The 23,035-nt window shown below is 35.6% G+C and overlaps 1 protein-coding gene across 1 annotated transcript in view; it reads right to left on the bottom strand.

Annotated features, from left to right (window-relative positions):
* Positions 1-23,035, bottom strand: part of PCSK6 (proprotein convertase subtilisin/kexin type 6) — a 250,333-nt gene that overhangs the window by 17,969 nt on the left and 209,329 nt on the right. The window contains 2 exon segments of the mRNA XM_051980972.1: positions 10,472-10,575; positions 21,676-21,763. Of these exon segments, the coding sequence (XP_051836932.1) occupies positions 10,472-10,575; positions 21,676-21,763 (192 nt within the window).

The raw sequence follows: 23,035 nt of genomic DNA, 5'->3' as shown, positions 1-23,035 counted from the left end.
ACATAGCTTCTAAGAATAAGGAAGGTCTTACCAGAATTCTTTTGGAGTACTATGTTCAGTTCTGAGGGTCATAATTTAAGAATGATATTGATAAGCCAGAAAGTGTACAGAGGAAGAGAATCAAATTGGTTAAGGATCTTAAATCCATGTCTCCATGGAGATAGAAACAGAAGTGATATTGCCACTGAAGTATCACACAGATTTAATTAGAAAATAGTTGGGGAATTCAAGAAACATTATACTATTGCTACAGAAAGACATAAGATATAGTAGGAATGAAGGACCTGAATTAGCTGAATTATTTCTCTCTTTTCCAAAAGTAGTTTAAGTGATTATTTTTACACTTAATGATTCAATCCAATACAACAAAATATTAACAAGAATCTTATCTTTCAAAATGTGGATTTTGAACCACATGAACCAGTGAAGGAAAGTACTATTCTTGCCCAAATTTGACTAATAAGGAGGACCTGAATATTGTGGTTTAGATATGGAGTTTTGGATAGAAATGATCACTTTCCTTCAGAATTTATGGTAGAGAAAGGAAAATCTGAGCATAGCTAGATATACACTCAATGATCAGGAGAACTGATCTCAACTGTTTCAGGTTAAAGAAGGGTAGGATATCATAGTCTAAAAATCTATAGACTGAGTTGGTCCAGGAAGACTTGGAAGCTCTCAAGAATGCAATTCTGAGGACACAGAGATGAACAATTTAGGTGTAAAGTACAGGCTCGCTCCCTGGAGGGCCTTGGGGTTAGCCAGAGTCAGGATAAATTAAAGTCCTTGGTCTTTAGGGGAAGCAGGCAAACTGTCACACCACTTGTCAAAGATCTCTCTTTGATTTTGGAGTTCTGAGTCAGGAGCCTCTCTCTTCCTCCTCCTGCTCCCAAGTGCCTCTCTGGCCCCTTTCCCTCTGCCCTCCAATCCTTGGCTATGATTATCTTAACACCAAACATTCAGCAACCACCCATGGTGAGAAGAGCCATTTATCCAAACATATGGTAATAGAGTCAATTGTCTCACATCCAATAGGTAATTAGCCTTAAGTGCTCAGTTGTCTGATTCAAGCATACCTTTTTGGAGTTTCAGACCTCTCCATTTAGGTGAGATGAAAAAAGAAGTGGTCTAAAGAGCACAATGTGGATATCCAGGGAAATCATTGATCTACTTTGGATACATACAAAGACATATGGAGGATGGAAGCAAAAGCAGATAAGAAAGTATGGCTCTAAAATGGTGGCATCCTATAAAACAGTTTTAGGAGTGACAAAACTAATGGCTTCAGGGATGATATAGCAGAGGAAAGTTAATGACAAAGCCTTTTTAAAACCTAAATTTTTGGAAAATAATATGATACAAAAAATTATACTATCACTTGGGTTATATGAGATGATAACAAATGACAATACCAGGTAATGATAACTATGAGAGAAAGCCAAACTTTTGACACTTTTTTTTTTGTGTTTTCTCTACTGAGGTAAATGATCTTTGAACAGCAAAATACAGAACAAATATGACCAATAAGGAGTTGAAACCTAAGACAGGTAGAGATATAGTAAGAGAGAACTTGGCATGTTCAAACAACTAGGCCTTGACAGATTACGTCCATGATCATGGAGAGATCTGGCAAATATTATTACTGAACTATAGTGATTTGTTATATATGACTGATTTATGTTTATGAATGATGTACAAGTGATTTCTGATAGATCATGAAGAACAGAAGAGGTGCCAAAGGTTTTATGGAATACAAATTTTGTTTTGGTTTTCAAAAAAAATGAATTCAGTGGAGTCCACAAATCATAGTGAGAACTGGAATAGTGCTATGCCCTAGTTGACAGAACTGACTCCATCACTGACTTAACTTGCCTGTGTACCAGGAAGTTCCTATTACCAAATACCACTCAATAACTGGTTTCGTCAGTTTCATTTAGGTAAGCAATACAAGGCTATCTTGATCTTAATCAGTTTAGCACTTCAACTAATCCATGTGTGCAAATGTTATTAGGATTGATAAAGTAGGGAAGGTTTGTAACCTGTCCCACTCATGGATTGACTGTCCTAAGGTCCTCCTCCCACTTTGTCTCTATGAATCTACAACAATAATCAGATATAAAGGAAGAAACCCAGGGTGCTATACTCTTGACTGGAACACACATCCCCTTTGCCAGTGAACCTGAAAGGCCATGCATTTGAATATCATGAGTAATAAATTATTTTACTTGTTATCCTTTGAATGCTTGTGCTCCTTCTTAGTACATTACCCATGATTATTTCACAATAGCCCAGTGAAATTGACTTTTATTCCTGGCAAGATCTTAGGGTATTTTATTAAGGAGAAGGTTAGTGAAAAATCTAGAAAAGGAAGCAATATTCATCAAAATTCTAGATGGCTTCATCATGAACAAATCTGTTAAACTAACCTCATTTCCTTTCTTGACAGAACTACTAACCTGACAAAACAAGTGAAATGTTTTAAATAGAATTTGCTTAGAATTTCGCAAAGCATTTGATTGTCATTCATGTTAATTCTAGCAGACAAGATGGAGAAATAAAAACTTGATTATACAATTAGTTGGATTAGAGACTGGTTGAATGGCTGGACTCAAAAAGTAGTCATTAATGATTTGATGTTAACTGAGAATAAGTCTTTGGTAGAATGTCCCAATGATATACGTTTGTCCTAGTGCTGTTTCAAACTGAAAGCAAAACAGAATAAAACAAAACAATATAATGACTTGAAGAAGGAAAAGATAATATATTTATTATATTTTTAGATGACAGAGAACTTGGAAGTTCTCAACAAGTTAGAATATTGGGGATTAACAAAAAGAGGACCACAAAAAACAAAAACAAAAAAAAATCAACTACATGAATATAAATAAAGAGAAATGTTGCTAGACAGCAGGTCATCTGGAAAAGATCTGGGGATTTCATTAGACAAGCTACATATGAATCAACAGTGTGATATGGAAATCAAAAAAGTTAATTCTATCTCAGGCAATATTAAGAGAGATATAATGACCAAGTCTAGGAAGGCAATAATTTCATTGTTCTTTGTTCAGTTTATTCTACATTTGTAGTATTATGTTCAATTCTGGGTACATTTTAAAGAGAATGATGATAAACTTCGAAGTATTTCAGCCAACTAGAATAGTGAAAGAGCTTGAGAGCATATTGTATATGACTCCATTGAAGAAAGTGGAAATATTTAGGGTGGAGCAGAAGAGACTCGGGTGAGATTTGTTGTCTTCAAGTATATGAAGATTGTCCTGTTGAAAAGTGATCAGGCTCATTCTGCTTTGATTCCAAAGGGTAGAAACTAGGAGTAATGAGTAAAACTTGAAAAAAAGTTGGAGACTGAGACTTAAGATAGGGAAAAACTTGCTAACAATTAGAATTATCCCTTGATAATTGAGTCTCTTGAGCTCACTGATAGCTCTATGATAGCATGTTCAGTTTCATAATTGTGGTAAAACTTAGAAGAGATCCAAGATCATTTGCTTCCCAGGGTCCTATATATTAGACAATACTATTCTGCTATTTTAAATCTTAGGGAAAAGGAGACCTCTAAAACTAGTTGGCAATAACACTCCAAGTTTAGAAAACAGAAAAAGGCCATGAAGGACCTAAGAAGGGAAATAGATCTAGAAAAACACACACACACACACACACACACACACACACACACACACGAATGATAGAAGAATAAGTAAAAATTAGAAAGGAAACATAACAAATTACATTTATATTGAATGGAATTTGAATAGTAAAGGGAGACATTTTCTTAAAGAAGACTAAGTCAGCTTTCTTATTTACTTACCAACAAGATCAATGAACAATTTAGAGTTAAACACAGGAAATGACCCACATTTGATAAATGGGATTCAAGCTAGTGAACATGAATTGTTTAGAAATTTTACTATTATCATAGCAGTATATTTCCATAAGGACATGCATGATAATTAAACATAAATAATCCTATTTCTTTCAAATTATGAAAACCAAACCCAAAAGAATTGATTGAATTCAAGAAAACTGATGGAATGCAATAGTATTTAAGATTTGCATCTGGCAAACAAGGACTGGTCAAAATTGAGAAAGGGGCATAATGGAAAAAATTTCTTTCATCAGAATCTAAACAAACATTTTGCATCCTGGAAATCCATTGTATAGTCACACTAACAGGATAATTATTACAGTTTTTCTAGTTCATTCTTTTATGTTCATTACATGAAATGTCATTCTTGGACATGGCTAGGAAAATGTCTAAATCATCCAAATTATTAGGAGGCAAGAGAGACATTGTAGTATAGTGAATAGAAGTGATCTCAGAACCAGAAATATGGTTTAAGGCACTAGTATATATAGGTTATGTGACATTTAATTTCTCAATGTCACTCTCTAAGATTATAGGTTGCAGGACAGTTTCTGATCTGCATTGTCTAGTAGATGGAGTTTCCTTCCTGAGAGTTCCTTATGTCAAAGAAATCATAGATTTGGACTAAAAAAGGACAAAGCTTTAAAAATGGCTTCCAGACATAAAAGCAATATTGGTTTAAAATTGCACTGGGTGAATTCCTAGGACAATGTTTCTTTGTTCCAGATTGGCAAGGATGGCAGGTTGCTACCTGGTATGTAATGAACCCATTACTAATCTCTGCTACTTGGATCTCATGTAGATAGAACCATGAAAATTAGACTCTAGAGAGGTTAGTTTTTTTAGTCTTAGACTTACAGCAGTAGCTCCTTACAAATGTTGAAAGAAAAGGTGATTTGTTTTTTCCATCAAACAACTATACTCAAGGGCCCATAGATACATTCCTCAATCTCTCTAGGCATTTCCCCGTGGCTCAGCACAATGGCAAGGTCTCCGGTATGTCTAGTCAAGGGACTGAAATATAGTGACAATATCATTACCATCTAAGACTCCCCAAAGAGTAAGCACAAAAGGATTTTAAAACTTGCATGGACCATTAGACCTGGGCACAGGTGTTCAATTGAATAGCTGCAGAGTCAGATGTTCTAGAAGGCCATGCCTCACAGATTCAGAGTAATGGACAAACAAGAGCTGTGGAAGGATCTAAAAATCTGACATTAAGACAGTGCTTGACCTCCAAATACCATCCAAGAGATTAATGATGATAGACTGTGAAATGGCTAACGGACAAGAAAGGAATACTTGCCAATGGAATATTTAGGTTGGAAAGAAATTAACTGGAGACAGTCCCTAGATTTCAGTTAGAACAACCCTTCAACCATGGCACTGGATTAAAAAAAAAAAAAGAGCAAAGGCAATGAGAGCACAATTTTCAAGCGTACAGATGCTGCTATATTGGGTGTGACAACAGATAATGAGGAGTGATCAGGAGCAATGCAGTGAGATGTTGAAATGACTGCATGACTAGAAAAAGGATAAAAAAGGAGTGATGTGCAGAGGTGAAATGAGAAAAGCACCCTGCCACATTCAAAACATTATCTATGATATAAAGTCTTTTTAGGCAGCAGGATTAAAGTTAGCAAGCAATTCCACTGATGGAAATTTTGGAAGTGGCATTTAAAAAAAAAACCCAAAAAACCTTGAATAAAGTTATAAATCAAAAAAGACAGTGAAAGGGAAAAGTATAGGTGGTTAAAATTTCCTTCACCTAAAATCCAGCATTCTCAATAGCAGCCTGCAGGGCTGACTGTATTAGTATTCTTCTTAATAGACAAGGAATAAACAAAGAGTAATTGGCCACAGAAAAAGAGTATCTGAAAGAGAGTGGAATCTGAAATCACCTTTTAGGGTTGGACAGAATTAATGAATTCAATGTCTGTGTTTGATGACTGGGTTGAAAATCACAATCTTAATTTTCCCGGTAAGCTTCATATATATGTCATCATATTTCAAGAAGAAAAGGTTAGTTCATAATAGACTAGTATGGAATTTTTCCTTTTTATTCACTCATTCAGTGAATATTTGCTGAACAGCTATTTCTGTCTATGTAAGATACTGATGGACATTTTGAGGAATACAAGATCTAATCCTTTTTCCTATACCTCAGGAGAAGCAGTCAGGCTTGTACACAAGTAATTATAAGACAAAGTATATTTGTGAAAGTGAATTATAGTAAAAATAGTTGTAAAGTGGTATGGGAATTGGAAATAAATGTTTCAGGGAAGACATGGCCTTTTATTTGGATCTTGAAGGGTGAAAGGAATTAGGCAAAACTGGAGGAAAGAACATTTTAAGCAGGGGGAATAATATGAACAAAACTAGGAAAAGTTGAGGTGTGCTTATGGAATGGTAAGTAGTCTGGTTTACCTGGAAAGACAAGTTAGGAACAAATTATGGAAAGCCTTGAATGTCAGCAAAAGGCATTCTATTCCATTAAGTAGGAAATTGGGAGCTAATGAAGATTTTTATGTAGAGAGTGATAAAAGAAAATGTACCTGATTACCATGTTATTGGGAAAAAAAACTCAAAAAGATTTTAAGGAGTTAGAAGATTATAGAGACAAAGAATAGATATTATAGATATTGGATTTCATTGGCAGGGGTGGGGTAGGGGAGTGGGGGGGAGGGGGAATGGACGGACTTCCAAATGAGCATACTCCCTTTTACCAATGCAGGTTGGTATTTTCTCTTCAACACAATCTTAGAAAGTTGCCCAGAGCATTGAAATACTGTGATGTGCCCAAGGTCACATGACCAGTACATGTCAGAGAGAGGATTAGAACGGAGGTTTCAAGGCTAGATCTCGATTCACTAAATCATGTTTCATTTTGTGGATTCTAAGTGATTTTTCTTTAAGCCCCAGCAGTCTTGCATGTTGATATATTAGTATTTTTTTTAATTTTCAAGGTAGTTTTTCTTTAATCACTTCTACATGCTTAACACAATAATAATATTTTGAAGTTATGAGAAACATTAGGGAACTAGTGTAGAAGATAGCTTAACTAGCTCTTCATCTTTGCAAAATAAATGGTGCCATATACCAAATTTCAAAAACATTTCATACTATGAAAGTGGGACTAGGTGGGGAGTATATTTGGTTCCAGTCCTGGCTCTCTTCCTGCACAAGAAAATTCTCTTCTCTACTTGGTTTCCACATTTTGAAAATGCAGATAGTACCAAGACCTCTAAGTTGTGGCCTGTTTAGTTCAGAAGATGTACAAGGTCAAACAAGATAAGCCACATCAACTCTCTGAGGCTTTTCAGAAGAAAGGCATGATATGAATGGTTATTTCACTGTAATTCTAAAACTCCTACTTCAGTGAAAGCTCACCTTACTGAGCATTCTGGGAAACAAGAATAAAATCATAGATTATATAAAATATAGTGACACTGAGATAACAAAGAAAGGAGGTAGGGAAACCTAGAGAGCTCAACTTGACCTAAAATAGATTTCAATGCACAATTCAATTTTATGTTTATGCAATTCTACACACACCTGTATAGATGGAAACCTGATAAGATATTATCTTCTTCAATACTTCAAAAGACTATGATTTTATCAGTGCTGGTATTCCTTTTATGGATGTAGTTTACTTCTCTGAATCTTTTTTATGAATTTTCATGAGCTGTGGCCAAAGGGAATCTATTACCTAGTGGTAACCTTCTGGGGATGAGTTTCTTTGAACTTAGCTAGGTTGAGTTTTGAGTAACAATCACAGAGTCCTTTGCCAGACCCATATTTGAAATTTTTTTGAGTTTTCTCTGTTTTCTGGTTTCAAGAATAAATTTAGTTTAGCTTCTTTCCCTCAAAGAATCCTCAGCCCAAAGTACTATGCTGCCACTGGGCAGCTTAAGAGATTCACATAAGAGATTCACAGCTTCAGAGAACAGAGGCAGTAGAGGACCTATACTATGCGTAATTCACATGCAACAGATTCCTTGAGATTCAGAATAACAAAGTTATCAGGTCTGTATTTCCAGATTTAGAGGATGAGAGCCATGTGCTTGTTTTTCTGGTATCTGATGGTTATGCCTCATAATCAACATCCTGAGATGAAACTATAGAGCCAGGACCAAGCGAGAGTTTAGTCTGGTCCAGGGGATCTAAGATATTTACTGATAATTTTACTACCATACTCCATGAGATGCCTATACTTCCAAATCCCCATGTTTGGGGTAAATAAACTATGAAATAGAAGCTTCTCTTGCATTGACACTGCTCAGTCATCATATACCCTGGAGGACTGGGATTGAGGTGGCAGTGAGGGAATGCACTTGACCCAATCAGCTGTTTCTTTCTTTAATCTTCTTAATGAACCTCCTCTTAACCCTACCATCCCCTTAAGATATTATCCTATGATTCTGCTCCCTTTCACTGACAAGGTCCTAGAAAAAAAGTCTTATTTTGGTTGCTTCAGTTTCCTTACTAATAATTTCTCCATCACTTAAAATTAGACTTCTGACCCTACCACTCTACCAAAAGTGTTCATTCCAGGGTTTTGGGGATTAACTGCTAAATTCCATTGACCTTCTTTTAGTTCTCATTCTTTTTTAACTTTTCTTATGATACAGTCAACTACCCCTAACTCTTGGATACTTTCTTTTCTGTGATACTACTCTCATTTGGTTGACATAATATTTGGTGTCCTTCTCCGATTTATCAGCTGTTTCTCATCCCATAAAAATGAGTATCTTTCAAAGCTTTCTGTCTTGGGCCCTTCTTTCCTCTCTCCACATTATTAGATTCTTAGATCCCTTAGGGATCTCATTAGCTCTAATGGGTCCAACTAAAATGTTTATGCAAATGACCCCCAAATTCAGTCTTAATCTCTATCCTTAACTTTGTTCCCACACCAGAGATATGCCTACTGAATATCTCTATATGGATGCCCCATCAATGTGTCAAATTCAATGTATTTAAAATAGAACACATCTTTTCCCTCCTATATTTGCCCCCATCTCCTATATTTCTTTATTCTGACAAAGATATTATTACCATTTTGGTTCCATAAATCTATAGCCTTAGAGTCATTCTTGCATTTTCTCCCTTCCCTCATTCACTTTGCTCTCTATATCATCTCTCTTTTTTCTACTCAAAAGGCCACAGTCCCAATTCAGGTGCTCCGTGTTTCTTGGTAAGAATATGGAAATAGCTTCCTAATTGGTCTCCCTGTTTTTTCTCTCTGCCGTCTCTGATCCTCCCCATTCATAGTTTATAAAAAATAATCTTCTTAACACATAAGTCTGACAATGTCACTCCCCTGCTCAAAAGTTTTCAGTGGCTGCCAATTTTTTAAATAGGATAAAATAAGAATTCCCATGGCATTTAATGCTTTCCACAATCGGACTTGAGTTTCTGATTCTACCCTTATTTCACATTACTCTCTTTCAGGTACTTTATTTTTGGAGGGTGGGGTAGGAGAGGAAGAAGAAGGCAAATGAGTTTAAGCCATTTGCCTAGGATCACACAGCTAGTATCCAAGGCCACATTTGAACTCAGTTTCTCCTGATTCCAGGGCCAGTACTCTATTCTCTGTGCCATCTAGCTGTCTCCCATGAACTTTGAATTTCAGTCAAATTTGTTTACCAGCTATTCCCAGAACCCATCATTCAGACTGCTACCTCTATCTGCACTTCTGTAGAAGCATCCTCATGCCTGGAAAATTCATGGAGAATTTTCACCAGGTTTGTGTCATGTCCTTTATGATTTCTCAGTCTTTAATTCTTTCTCCTACTTCAAATCGCCTATATCTACTAATTTCTGTATATACTAGAATATAATTAGTAAACTGCTTGTTAATGGGAAATGTTTAATTTTTGTCTTTGGATCCTCAGCCTCTAGGCAGTGTGTTGTACATGGTAGGCACTTAATATTATATTCTATTGAATTGCTAAGACTTTCCAGAGTTTGTGCTTTTCTGGCAGGATGACATTTAACATCATGATGAGGACTATAGATAAGGGATAATAAATTTACCAGCTATTTTATATAAAATTTAATCCGACAGATATCTGTGCTTTCACAAACGTGCTACTCTAATTTTTGGAAAATTAATAATTTTATCACATAAAATCTATAGAACTGTGTTTATTGGAACAAGATGTTCAAAGGGAAAACACATAAAGAAAATGGAGGTTAGGTTTCAAAAAACCATCACATTCACTATCAAAATCCCCAAATGCCTTTAAGTCTTTTCAATCTTTAAAACTGACATTTTAAGTCAAAGTCACTTAGTTATTAACTGCATTCGAGTAGGGAGCTTCAAGAGAAGATAGACTCATTAGCAATTAGCATTCATTTCACAGATGGGAAACAAACACTGCTTGGTTTAGTTTATAATGCTTAGATGGCCAGGCAGGACAATTCAGCGTGTACCTTTGTGTCTTAAAGTGACAATAAATGTTGACCTTCATGAACCACTACTCTTTTTTCGATTTCAGAATAATAAATCCATTTACCTGCTGCTAATTCGGTTTATTACTGTATATTGCAATGAAATAAAAACCTGCTTGCAGATAATTAACTTACCTACGCATGTTTGACAGGTAGAATGGCACTTCTCACATTTGATCAATTCGGAATTGAAATATGTGCCTGGTGCACAATCTAGAATGCAGCTACCTCCTGCTAGACTGTTGAAGGGAACAAAGGACAGAATTGAACATTTGTACCAAAAGTCTAACACAATTATGTTTTGCCCTCAAACATCTTTCATTGGGAGGAAATTAAAGGTCTTCACAAACATCTATTTTTCTCACTTAATTTAAAGACAATGAAAGAAGAGATGCTATTATAAACTAGTTCAATGGCCAAGTTTGAGTTGGCAGACCTCATACCTATTCTAACCAAAAACTTGTGGTTCAGTGGAAATAGTGATGGATTTGGACTAAGAGGACCTTGGTTCAGTTCCCAGATCTGCAATAGTGCTTGGATAAACTTGGGCAAGTTGCTTAAATTTTCTGGGCCTTAGTTTCTTTACCTGTAAGATGAAGTCCTTGTACCAGATAATTTTCTAGCTCTGACCTAGTGATTCTTTAAGGAATACCATGGACAAAAAATTCTGGCTCTGATTAACTCCCACTCCACCCCTCCACAATGGGGCAGTCACTTTCTAAGCTTTGCCAAGGTCAAACCAATACAATCTCTGTTGAAATGTTGGGAGTAGCAGAGGCTTTCAAAGCTAAGTTCCAGCAACCATATCTTCTATTGGTCTCTGATAATCTCTTTTGATCAGTTTTTCCTAAACTTTAATAATAATCTCCAGGCTTTTAATGACTAAAATTTTCTTATTTATGTATAGCCCAACTAAAGCAGTCAACCCTTGCTTCTGAGCCATGAATTCCATTTTAGCATTTATGGAATAGAGGTGATGGTGTTGAGGGATGGAAACAATAATAAAATTACACTATGTTAATACCTATCTTCAAGAAGATCCATTTAAATACAAATTCTACCCCAGAGGGCACTTTTAATTATGTCCAAGTTATACTTGGGCAGTAGGAAAAGAGAACTATGGCTCAGGGTAATCTCAGTAACTTTTCTCTAAGTCAGAAAGTCAACTCTATAGAATCCTTAAGAGGACAGAAGGATCCTGGTGCTATTAGAATATAAGTTCATTTTTAGGAAGGGACCCAATGTTAGGTTCAGAGTAGGCCTAAAAGTCAAAATATTTATCATGGAAGTCAGTCATAGGAACTAGTCACAAGACTAGCAGCAAAAGAAAGAGAAGTGAGAATCTTATATTAAGCTAAGATGAAGGGCACGTGAAATTTTCTAGCAATCTGAAAAGAGTATGTTATTTTTGTGTATCTGCTAGTGCCAAGCAATAGCCATATGTGCATGAAAAAATGCAGGCTGACCTCTCTACTTGTAGCAAAAGTAGGACTAAAGGAATATCTCTTTTCCTTCTAATTTATCAGGAAAAACGAACTGTTCCTTAAAAGAAAAAGAATGTGTATCAAAGCAGAAACAAAGAGGAAAAACACATTAAGAAAGCAGAGAGGACATCCTATCCTGTGTCAGAGTTTGAAAAGTAAAATATGACACAGAAAAGGCAGCAAAGAAAGTCTCTTAAGCTTCTTGTAGAAGGAAAGAAACATTTATTAATTAGGTATTTACTATGTGTCAAATACTGTGCCTATTTTCTTATTTGATGCAACCCTGGGAAATAGGTTCTATTATTATCTTCACTTTATATTTATGGAAACTGAGGCAGAGGTTAAGTTAAGGCCTAGGATCACATAACTATGTATGAAGCAGGATTGGAACTCAGATCTTCCTCCTCACTCTAGGCCTAGTTCCTGGTTCTGGAAAATAATTTTGAAGCTCTCCCTCAAAGAAGAGCAGCTTGCAGAAGGTAAGTTGTATAGTGGACAGAGTAGTGAGCAACCTGAATTCAAATATGTCTTCAGACATTTACTTGCTATTTCTTCTACTTTAAAATGAGGATAATTAAAAAAAAGAAAAAATGGGGATAATAATAGTACCTAGCTATTATTGTGAGAATTAAATGAGATAATATTTAAAAGGCTCTTAGCACAGGACTTAGCACATAGCTACTGTTTTCAAAGAGGACCAGTGATATCATGGGGTTATAGCTTGATTCAAATACAAACTGGATTTAATTGAGATAGAGTTTACAAGGTCATCAACCTCATTCTTTCTTCCAGAGTCATTGAAGCTTAGTGGTAAGACAAAAATCAACTGGTGATGGTCTGGGATACAGTGGATGATCCTAGTGTCTTTGATGTCTGACCAAATTCTAAGCCTCCACAGTGTCTGCTTCAGCTACTTTCATGGCCACTGAAACAAACTGTTCTCATCTGCCTTTTCTACTGAAGGAAGTCTTCATATGCTGGGGGGGGGGGGGGTCAACATCCCCTAACTCACTTCTGAATTCAAGGCCTGTTAAAAACTCTCAAACTGGCTTAGCTCATCTGCTGAGATGGTTTTGCCAGGGTGTGGCCACTGTCCAAGCTACAGATTCTGGAAGCCACATTCACTTTAGCATGCAGTAAGTGCTTAATAACTGCTTTTTCCCTTCCTATGAAAAACAGAGTTGAATTCTTTGATAAAGAAGCAATATTTTAAGCTCTAAAGAATGATAATGCTTCCAAAAGAAGCCATTTGATATTTATATGATCAAATCTAGTAGTCAGAAAGAACCTTTGAAATCATCTAAACAAACCTCTTCAACTTATAGATGGGGAAACTTAGTGATATGCCTTAGAAGTATAAGGATAATGCCAGAATTTAAACTCAGATCTTGGATCTCAAATCCAGCCAACTCCTTCCAGTATTCCACAATGGTAATTCAAGTTGCCACCTGCCAAACTGACATGAAGAAAAGGGAAATATTCTGTCTTCCTGAAATTCATATTCAAGCATGAGTTCAAAGATTTGTCAAATTTGATGTCCACTGACCACCTTTGATTCAGGTAGGAATAAATAATACCTTCAGAATAACCTAGAAATCTTTCTTAATCTGAAACCCTGGTCAGGAAATTGAAGACTTCAGGGGCCTGGGTGTCACGTTGCTTCTGTTTTTTAATCATTGCTTTTGACTGAAGGTAAGGGATTCAATAGAAAAGGACAGATTTTTCACTCTCAAAACTCCTGTCACAGGCTGAAAAGATGTTTGAAAACTATATTTTGGATTTTTAGATTAAGGTTAATGACATAGAAATGATGAAAGCTTGGCTAGAGATGAAGTAAATCTAATTAGGGTTGTAAAAATATATTTTTTGCATAGACATGATTCTGATCAATAAGGCTTAAAGATGAAAATTGGGGGTAGAGAGTGGTATATGAAAACTATCTACATACTTCTGCTAAAACAGATACCACTGAAAATAAGTAGGTATATTACAGGAAAAATGGAAAAGACTAATTCAAAGGAGGCAATATTCAAGAAGAACAGTAAAAAAAAAAACTCATGACCTCAAATATCTACATAAAAATGCAGAGACCATGGGTAATAACAAAATAAGATATCCCAATGCAACCGAGTAATTTTGCTCTTATGGGTATCACTAAGACTTAGTGGATTGGACTCATGCCTGGAATATGGCCATGAAAGAATATACCTTGTTAAAAAAATCAGATTAGATAAAAGGGGAAATTGAATGGCAATATAGGTTAGAGAGCAATAGTCCAAACCAAAGATGACTGCATTAAGGCGATAATACAAGGGAATGCATGCCATTATCATAAATAGATGGAGTTTGGGGGAAACTTGTTGAGTCAGACAAACCATTAGTTTTCTGACACTCTCTGTAGGTACTTCCTAATTTTTGTGCTAAACTATCCTCCAAATCTCCACTCCTAGACCTGACATTTTACTCTTATGTCAGCCATTTGGAGCTTCCAAAAATAGCAGACTCTGGATCCCAATTTAAAACTTATTCCTTCTTTTCCTGACCCATATCCTGGTGATTGCTATTATGATGGATTGCAATTTTTCAAGCTTGACCCTGAGAGTGAAGTACTAGGAGAAACGGATGGAATTTGTAGAGATGCTTATTTATATCTGATCTAAAGGACAATTTCCTAAAATCGTGTTGTTGTTCATTTTAATCACACCTGACTTTTCATGATCCTATTTAAGGTTTTCTTGGCAGAGATACTAGAATGTTTTGCCAATTGTTTCTCCAGCTCATTTTATAGATGAGGAAACTGAGGCAAACGAGTAAAGTGACTTGCTCAGAGTCACACAGCTAGTAAATACCTGAGGCCAGGCATAAACTCAGGAAAATGACACAAGACTCCTGACTTCAGGTCCTGTATCACTCAGTTGTTCAAAAGTGAAATGTGCTATCATAGAAGGCACTAAATTCACTGTCACTGAATGTCTTTAAGCAGAGGCTGAATGATCACTTGTTACCGTGTTGATTGTATATCCATTCAAGTCATTTGCATTAGCTGCTATATACAAATTCTTCCAGCCTTGAGGTTATTTCTGATTACTGGGACCATTTTATAGCTATCCTAGAAAAAAGAAATTCTCCAGTCCCCTATGTGTGTTTCAGATTGGAGATACTTTTGGGTTAGAAACAACTTCCCTTCCTCCCCTTCTCTGTTGCTAAGCTGAGACAAAGTATTCATTCAGCCTCAATGATCTTGTTTTCGTGATCTTGTGAGGTTCTAGTTATTTATTTTATGTGCTGATTTCTGAAATCTGCAATAATTTATTTCTTCAGATTCATGATTATAAATTAATGTAAATTAAGTTTGCTTAAAAACCCCCTCCAGGAGTAGAATTCCTATGGATTATACTTGAACCATCCTTTCTCCTACTCTACTCTACCCCAGACTATAATCAACCTCATTTCACACCATGCTCTATGCTCTAGCCAAACTGGGTTATTTACCCATTCCTCTAGTCTTTCTAGACTTTACATTTGCTCACTCTCTTTCTGATACCTTGACTATACTGAATGCATACAAAAATTTTCGTTCTTTTTAATTAAGAGAATACATGCTACCCAATCCCTGAAGTTTTTATTCATCTTTCCAGTCAGAAATAATGTCTTCTTCCTCTGAAATCCAATAAGAATATTAAGGGTACCACCTTCTACCTAGCTGGTAGAATCTTGGCATCAATCCTCATGCACTTCATATATCCAATCCATTGCCATATTTCCCTTCCCAACACCCCTAATGAATATCTCCTCTTTATTCCTATTCACAACTTGTCCCTGAGGCTATTGCAATATTCTTTTAACTGATCCCCCTGCTTCAAATTTATCTCCCTTCTACTCCATGGAGATTTAGCTGCTAAAGCTTTTTTTTTTTTTTTTTTTTTTTTTTTTAATATAGGGTTGATCTTGTCACGCCTCTACACCCCAGGTTAAATATAAATGAAGGCGCTTCATAAGCTGTTCTCTTCCTACCTTTCCAGTCTTCTCATATTTTACTCTTTTCTATGAATCCTTTTATTATCCAGGTACACTGGCTAACTTGGAGTTCCTTAAACACATTGTCTTTCATCTCTATGTCTTTTCTTGGAGTGTCTTCAATACCTGGAATGCTCTCCTTCACCTCTGCTCTTTGTGCAAGAACAGTGTAAAGTGCAGATGTTGTGTGTTCAGAATTGAGGCTACTGTGAAGTCATGTAATGCAAGAAGGGAAAACATTGCCAGAAATACCTAGAACTTATTGCATGTTTGATTTTGAATTAATTTTGGGTCACTGCATTCAGAAACTTTTTACTGTTGCCAAATTTTTTGTATCCTCTACATTCAATTATGCAATTCCATTATGGGGTCTTGATCTATATTTTCAGAAGTTTTACACTCTCCTGTGCTGCCTTTCATTGTGGAATTTTTATCAGTGTTTGCTAAACTGAATGAAATTCAATGACAAATCAAGATTTGTTTTTAGCATTCCTCAATCCTCTCTTCTACCTTAGACCTTCAAGTTGGATTTGTTGTCATTTGTGTGGCCATCAATACAAAGTCAGAACAATGAAAAATCTTGAAGATTTCTGGCAACTAAAAAAAAAACAGGATAGGGATTCTTAAGAAATTAGTTGTTAACTTGACAATATAGAAAGGTTTTGCATGGTGACATGTATAGCTTACCTCAATTTGCTTTCATCTTAGGGAAGGAAAAGGAATGGAAGGAAAAAATTTTGGAACTCAAAATTTTTTTTAAAAGAATGTTAAAAATTGTTTTTACATGTAATTGGAAAATATTAATTAATAAAATTAGTTGTAAAGACTTCAAAGTCAGTCAGTAATTTTTTTTCAATTTGAATTTGTCCTGAATGCTCAGAGCCCATTAAAAACCATGACACTCAAACTCCATTATAATTTACTAGGATAAAAGAAAACTAAAGATCTTTCTTAAATGAATGAAAATTTATTACTTTGTAAATATTATATTCTAATAAAGCAAGCATATAATTCTAATAAGTACATATTTCTCAAGACCCTATTAATAGCATTACAAATTGCATCAAACATTAAGTGTCCAGAGAGTACCTATCTTTTCCCTAAGCACTATTTACTATTGTCCTTTAACTCTTCTTCAATAGACTAATGAAATTACAAGATGAAAAGTTGTTAGGTTAGATAGCTTTCCTATCCATTATGCTTCTCTCAACTAAAGAATATTCAAAGCCATGATTTCATCCTCCATGAATCTGATCACTGAATAAAAGAGTTATTTGTTCATACTTTGCACTAAGGCTAATACCTCCATTCCTATCCTTCATTTTATTTTCTGGATCTTGCTTTAAGCAGTCACTGCCTATCTTCTCCCTTCTCCCCTTCCTCACAAATATATTTGAATCTCTCTTCTGCTAATTCATTCTCATCTGCCTAAAAACACAAAAATACACAGTTCTGTGTCCCTGGGATTAAAAAAAGGTCTTCATTTAAATCTTTAAGGCCATCTTTTAGTCTCATTCCTCTTCCTCTGGTAGAATGAAGTACTTTGAGGACAAGGATCGGCTTTGCTTTTGTAACTATATTTCTAGTCCTTAAGGCAGAGTTGTTCAGTTGCACAGTCATAATTGGACTCTTCATCCTTGTGCTCTGCTCTCCAAGCCCTTCTCTTTTCCTTCTTCATTCTCTTCCTTGGAAATTTTATTAACCCTTATTGCTTCAATTATCACCTCTATAGAGTTGGTCTCAAGTCTGATGTTGACCTCTTAAAACTCCAGATAAGGAATCTCTTTGGCTATTCTCCCTTCCCCCCATATCTTAAAACTCAACTTGCCCCAAATCAAGCTTATTATCTCTCCTCACCCCCAACCTGTACAAGCTTTACCGTTTATTTGTTTTTTTCAATCAGTTCTAGAATCTTTCAACCGATCTCCCAGGTTCAAAACCCAGGACATCTTTTTAACTCCTCCCCTTCTCCTATATCTGGAATCCACTCAGTAACTAATTCTTCCTAATGCTTCTTGAATATGTTTCCTACTTCCCATTCCCACTGCCATCACCCTCTTAGAAGCTTTCATTGTCACCCACTCAACTATTGCAATGGCTTCCTAACACTACCCTCTCTAATCTATTCTTCAGCCAGAATAATTTTTCTTCTGCCTTAAATCTGGTTATGAAACTCCTTTGCTTATACCTGGTGTCACTCCACCTTTTCAGCTGTAGATTGCTACATTCCAAGCCAAATTATGCTACTCTGGCCTGAGAACACAACCTGTACTTTCCTATCTATGACTCTGCTGACATTGTTCTGGATGTAATGTCTCCATCTCCACTCTCTTCACTTGCTGAATTCCTTTGACATTCAACTCAAATGGCAGCTCCTTTGAGAAACCTCTCCTGATTTCACTATTTGGCAAAAACTTTCTCCTCCAGAGGTTTGGATTTCACATATTAATATATTTTTAATGTAATATTGTGTAATGGGAAGCAATGCATGGTATAGTGAATAGGAGGCTGACCTTGGAATCAAGAAGATCTGAGTTCAAATACTGCCTTTGACACAAAGTAATTCTGACTGTGGGCAAGTCACTTCTCAGTGGTCCAGGGACCTTTCTAACACTAGGAATTGCTGATTTGCTTGATTCAGGGCTTTTCTGCAATAACAGATTTCTATACTGATAGAAATTACAGGTCTGATTGTACTACTTTCCCTATAGTGTCTTTTCCCTCTGTGTTGGTGCAAATTCTATGAGGGGAGGATTTTGTCATATTGTTATTTTGTAACTCTTCCAGCACAATTTCCCCCAAGTCAGATAAGTACCTAATAAATATTTACTGAATATCCAATGAAAGGCTACTTGAGAAGTCCTGTTATTTCCAATCATATTTGTCTAAAGACAAAGTTCTTAAGTATAATTTCTTTTAAAATGTTTTGTCTTCAAATGTCTTTCTCCTAAAGAGTGACACTATAGGAATCATGATCCTGTGACTGAATTAAGGCTCTATAGACTCACAAAGGTAATTCATTGACAGATTCTAATTTTCACACAAATTTGTTAATATCTTTATTACCCTGGTGTGTCATTTATAATCTTGAGATGGATGTTTTCTTTGCTATTTCAAAGATCAGGATTATTGTGCTACTTCTAATCGTCGTAGCTGAACATGTAAAGATATCATTTTGGAATACATCAAATCTAAACACTTGTATTTAACATCAAGGAGTTTTTGTGACTTCTTCAGATTAAAAAGCTAAGCTACTCTGCAACAACATGTTTGTGTGCCAGTGATGGCAAGTATTTTAAGCAACAACACAGAGGTTTTTTTTTTTCTTGTCATAGCATGGGGTCATTGTGACTGGCAGTTAAATCATGCCTTTAATAACTAACGTTCCCACATGTAACATTTCTTACAATTTAGTCTCCTGAAGAGCCAGACAGTCTAGGGGAAGCAGCTACTGCTGGGTCTCTAACTACTTTAACATGACAGGGATGATTTGAAGTCATAGCTTAAAAAGGATATTGTACAATAAAAGACAGCTTTCTGTGGATTATGGCTGACAATGTTTTCAATTTTTGCTTTTCTTTCTGAAAAGTCTGTCATCTCTGGCACTGCTGTTTCTATTTTTTGGAAAGTAGCTATTGTTAGAGGGGCCACTTTCTTCCTACTATAAAATGCAAGGAACTGAACATCTAACTTAACCTTTCTCAAATGTATCTTCAGAACAAGATACAAGGTCACCAGGATGTTCCCAGTCATTTCAACATTTTCCCTAACAATACAGTTGGGAAATTGGCAGGATCAATCTATACATTTCAGAAGCCACCCTGCCTTCTTCAGTTATCAATTTGGGAAATAGGCTTTTGAGAGTGAGAGACCTCAAGACACTGAAGCCCTCTAGAGACCTTCTTGGCCATGATTTTAGGAAAGATACAAAACACAATCAAATCCTTGAATTATTTGCCTTTATTAGCTAAATCAACCAATTTTTTTTTTCTTATCACCTCCTCTTCCCCTCTCTGTTTTTCTGTTCTCCTTCTTCTCGGTTTTTCCTTATTATTTGGCTTTGCCATAGTTAGAGGAACGACCTATAAAGCAGGAGTTTTTAACCTAAGGCCCATGGGGATGTGTGGATAGAGTTCAAGGGAATCTGTTACTTCGGATAAGAAAAAAAAAATCTTTATTTTCAAAAACCTTTGATTTCTTTTGTAATCCTTCATATTTTATCTTAAGGATTTTACACCATTAATCTGAAAAGGGATTCTTAAGCTTCAGATTCTCCCTGTGGTCCAACACACACACACACACACACACACACACACACACACACACACGCACTTATTGTTTATATCTCGAATACAAAGCTTAAGAGCCCTTACTATGGACCTTATCTGGTACAGTGGAAAGAGCAGCAGATTTGGAATCTCAGGATAGAAGTTTAAATACTAGCTCTATTAGTTATTACCTTCATTACTTTGAGCAAAACACTTAAACTCTCAGTTTCCCTATACAACTAGATTATTGTTCTAAACCCATGGAGTTTTCTTGGAAGGATCAGGCCTTTCAAATTATGAAATATGTGAAGTTTATCTTTGGCATCCTCCTTGCCTTTTCTCATGATTTTTTAATCTCTTTTTATTTTTCCCTCCCTCTTTTCCTCCCAAAATATCCAGGGCTGGTGGGTATCCATGTCCACAAGTCCAATTTGTTCTGTTAAGAGAAAAATCATATAATAAACTAATTCACATCTAAAGTGTTAGTTATTTCCTAGAAGTCATTTTTTTTAAAGAGCCACTTGGACAAGCAATGAATTACTGATGGCAGAATTTTAGGCACCTTGACATGTAGATGGGAAGATATTTTGAGCATAGGAATGCTAACATTAACCATTGTTCTACAAATCATTTTACCTAATGACTGACTACTCTTTTTAGTAAGGACAACATTGCTTCCAAGGATTTTTTAATAAATTGATTTATAATTAAGAATTAATAACTTTATAAAGAGAATATTTGCAACAATTTTTTCCAAGTTATTTTTAATATAATGCTTTTAGGAGTTTTTTTTTGAGGAACAAACAAATAATGAATATTTATATCAGCTAAAGAAATCTTTGGAAGGTTATTTCAAGTAAAACAAAATCACTAGTAATTTTTAATGTAGTTTTAAAGAAAGTTTGTGTACAATCATTTCTTTATGAAACTATGTTTGATGTTGAGGGGAAAAAGAACTGGGACATTTTTTTTTCTCCCTGATCATCCTCACCCATAATCCCTTTTGAGAAGAATGAGAAAATTGGGGAAAGGAAAACACAAGGAGAGAGGAGGGGAAGAGAAAGAAAGAGGGAGAAGAAAAGGGAGATAAAGATGGAAATAGAGAGAGGGAGAGGGAGAAGAAAGGGGAGAAGAGGAAGAAAAGGATTTGATGCTCTTAAGTGCTTTGCTCAGGAATGAGTAGTGATGGTAGGAGGAAATTAAGTCACTCAAAAGAATAGAAGTTTGGTTTCCCTCACTACTTCTCACCTCTTTTATCACCAAGCACTATATTATACTATGATATGGAACTAATTTTACTGATTCACTAAATCATTAAAAAATTCCATTGTTTTAACTCATTTCATTTAATTTCTACTCTTAAAAATCCCCACAATAATCCCATAATGAAAGTATGAATTTAAATGGACCAAGAATTCTTACACTGAAATAGTTTGGGGTTGCTGGAACCAAAACTTTAGGAACTAATGAATAAACATGAGAAATTAAATGATAGAAACTAAAAATAATTAAAACACTGAAATCCTCAGGTTTAAAGGCAGTTTTTGTATTCCCAAAGCCTGTGTTTTACCTGAATCCTTCTTTGCATATGGTACATTTTTCTGGTTCATCAACACATTTTTTACAGTTTGGATGACATTTAAAGCAATATTTCTGACCTGTACAAAGGAAGAAACAGAGAAGAGGTGAGGAATTTGGGAGCAGAAGAATAGATGGAGAAAGAAAGAAATGATAGAAAAGAATGTTAATGAAATCTGCATAAACAACACTCTCTAGAACAACAACAATAAATCTTCCAAAGTTTCAAAGCTGTGATAGGAAAACTATTCATAAATTAGAACTTCCCAAAATAGGCACTATGTTAATAAAATAAAAAGACAGGGCATTGGAAACTATGTTCCAATGGACTTGGAGCCAAGAAAATATGGATCTAAATCCTACTTCAGACATTTAACTAAATATGTGATTCTGGGCAAATCATTTAACCTCTCTGTACCTCAATTTTCTTATCTGTAAAATGAAGGGGCTGAATTATCAGGTCCCTAACAAGCTTTTAATTTATGATCCTATGATAGAATAACCTGAGAACATGTGAAAAGCTAAATAGATGTGAAATCAAGGAGCTTTTATTGTTCAGTCCTTTAGGTAACTAGGTGGCACAAAGGATAAAGATCTAGACCTGGAGTTAGGAAAACCTAAATTCAAATTTGGTGTCAGATACAGCTTTGTGATCCTGGGCAAATTGTTTAAACTTTGCTTGCTTCAGCTTCCCCAATTGTTAAATGGGGATAATAGCCCATCTATTTCTCAAGGCTCTTGTGAGGATCAAATCAGATAATATTTGTAAAGTGCTTAACACAGTACCTGGAACATAGTAGTTGCTATATAAATGGTAATTCTCTTTCATTCTAATCTCACTTTTCTTAGCATAAATTATAATTTTTTTCCTGAGGCAATTGGGGTTAAGTGACTTGTCCAGGGTCACACAGCTAGGAAGTGTTAAGTGTCTGAGGCCAGATTTGAACTCAAGTCCTCCTGACTTCAGAGCTGGTGCTCTACTCAGCTGCAACCTACCTGCCCCTAAATCATAATTTTCAAACTGTAGGACTTGATTTATTCCTTTCAAAAAGGAAAAACTGTACTTATATACCCAGCACATATTTAAAATGTAAATAACTTTTTTCATTCATTCCCATTTGTCTTTCACTGATGGCCATTAGTCTAGCACATGTCAAGTCCATGTATTACACAAAAACCTCATTTTAATTTTACTTCAAACCTCTTTCCCTAGGTATGTCTTTATAGCAAGTGTTCACATAAAACATTTGGCTAATTTGAATTTGACAGTCTCTCCCTTCTTTCTAAGTATGAGGAGTGAGAAGTTGGCAGGGGCTTGGAAGACTCAGGAATGGAGGATAATGAGGCCCACA

The sequence above is a fragment of the Antechinus flavipes genome, chromosome 2 (genome assembly GCF_016432865.1).
Source record: "Antechinus flavipes isolate AdamAnt ecotype Samford, QLD, Australia chromosome 2, AdamAnt_v2, whole genome shotgun sequence".
In the NCBI taxonomy this organism is placed as follows: Eukaryota; Metazoa; Chordata; class Mammalia; order Dasyuromorphia; family Dasyuridae; genus Antechinus; species Antechinus flavipes.
Note: the sequence above shows the minus strand (reverse complement) of the source record. Positions and strands in the feature narration are given on the sequence as shown.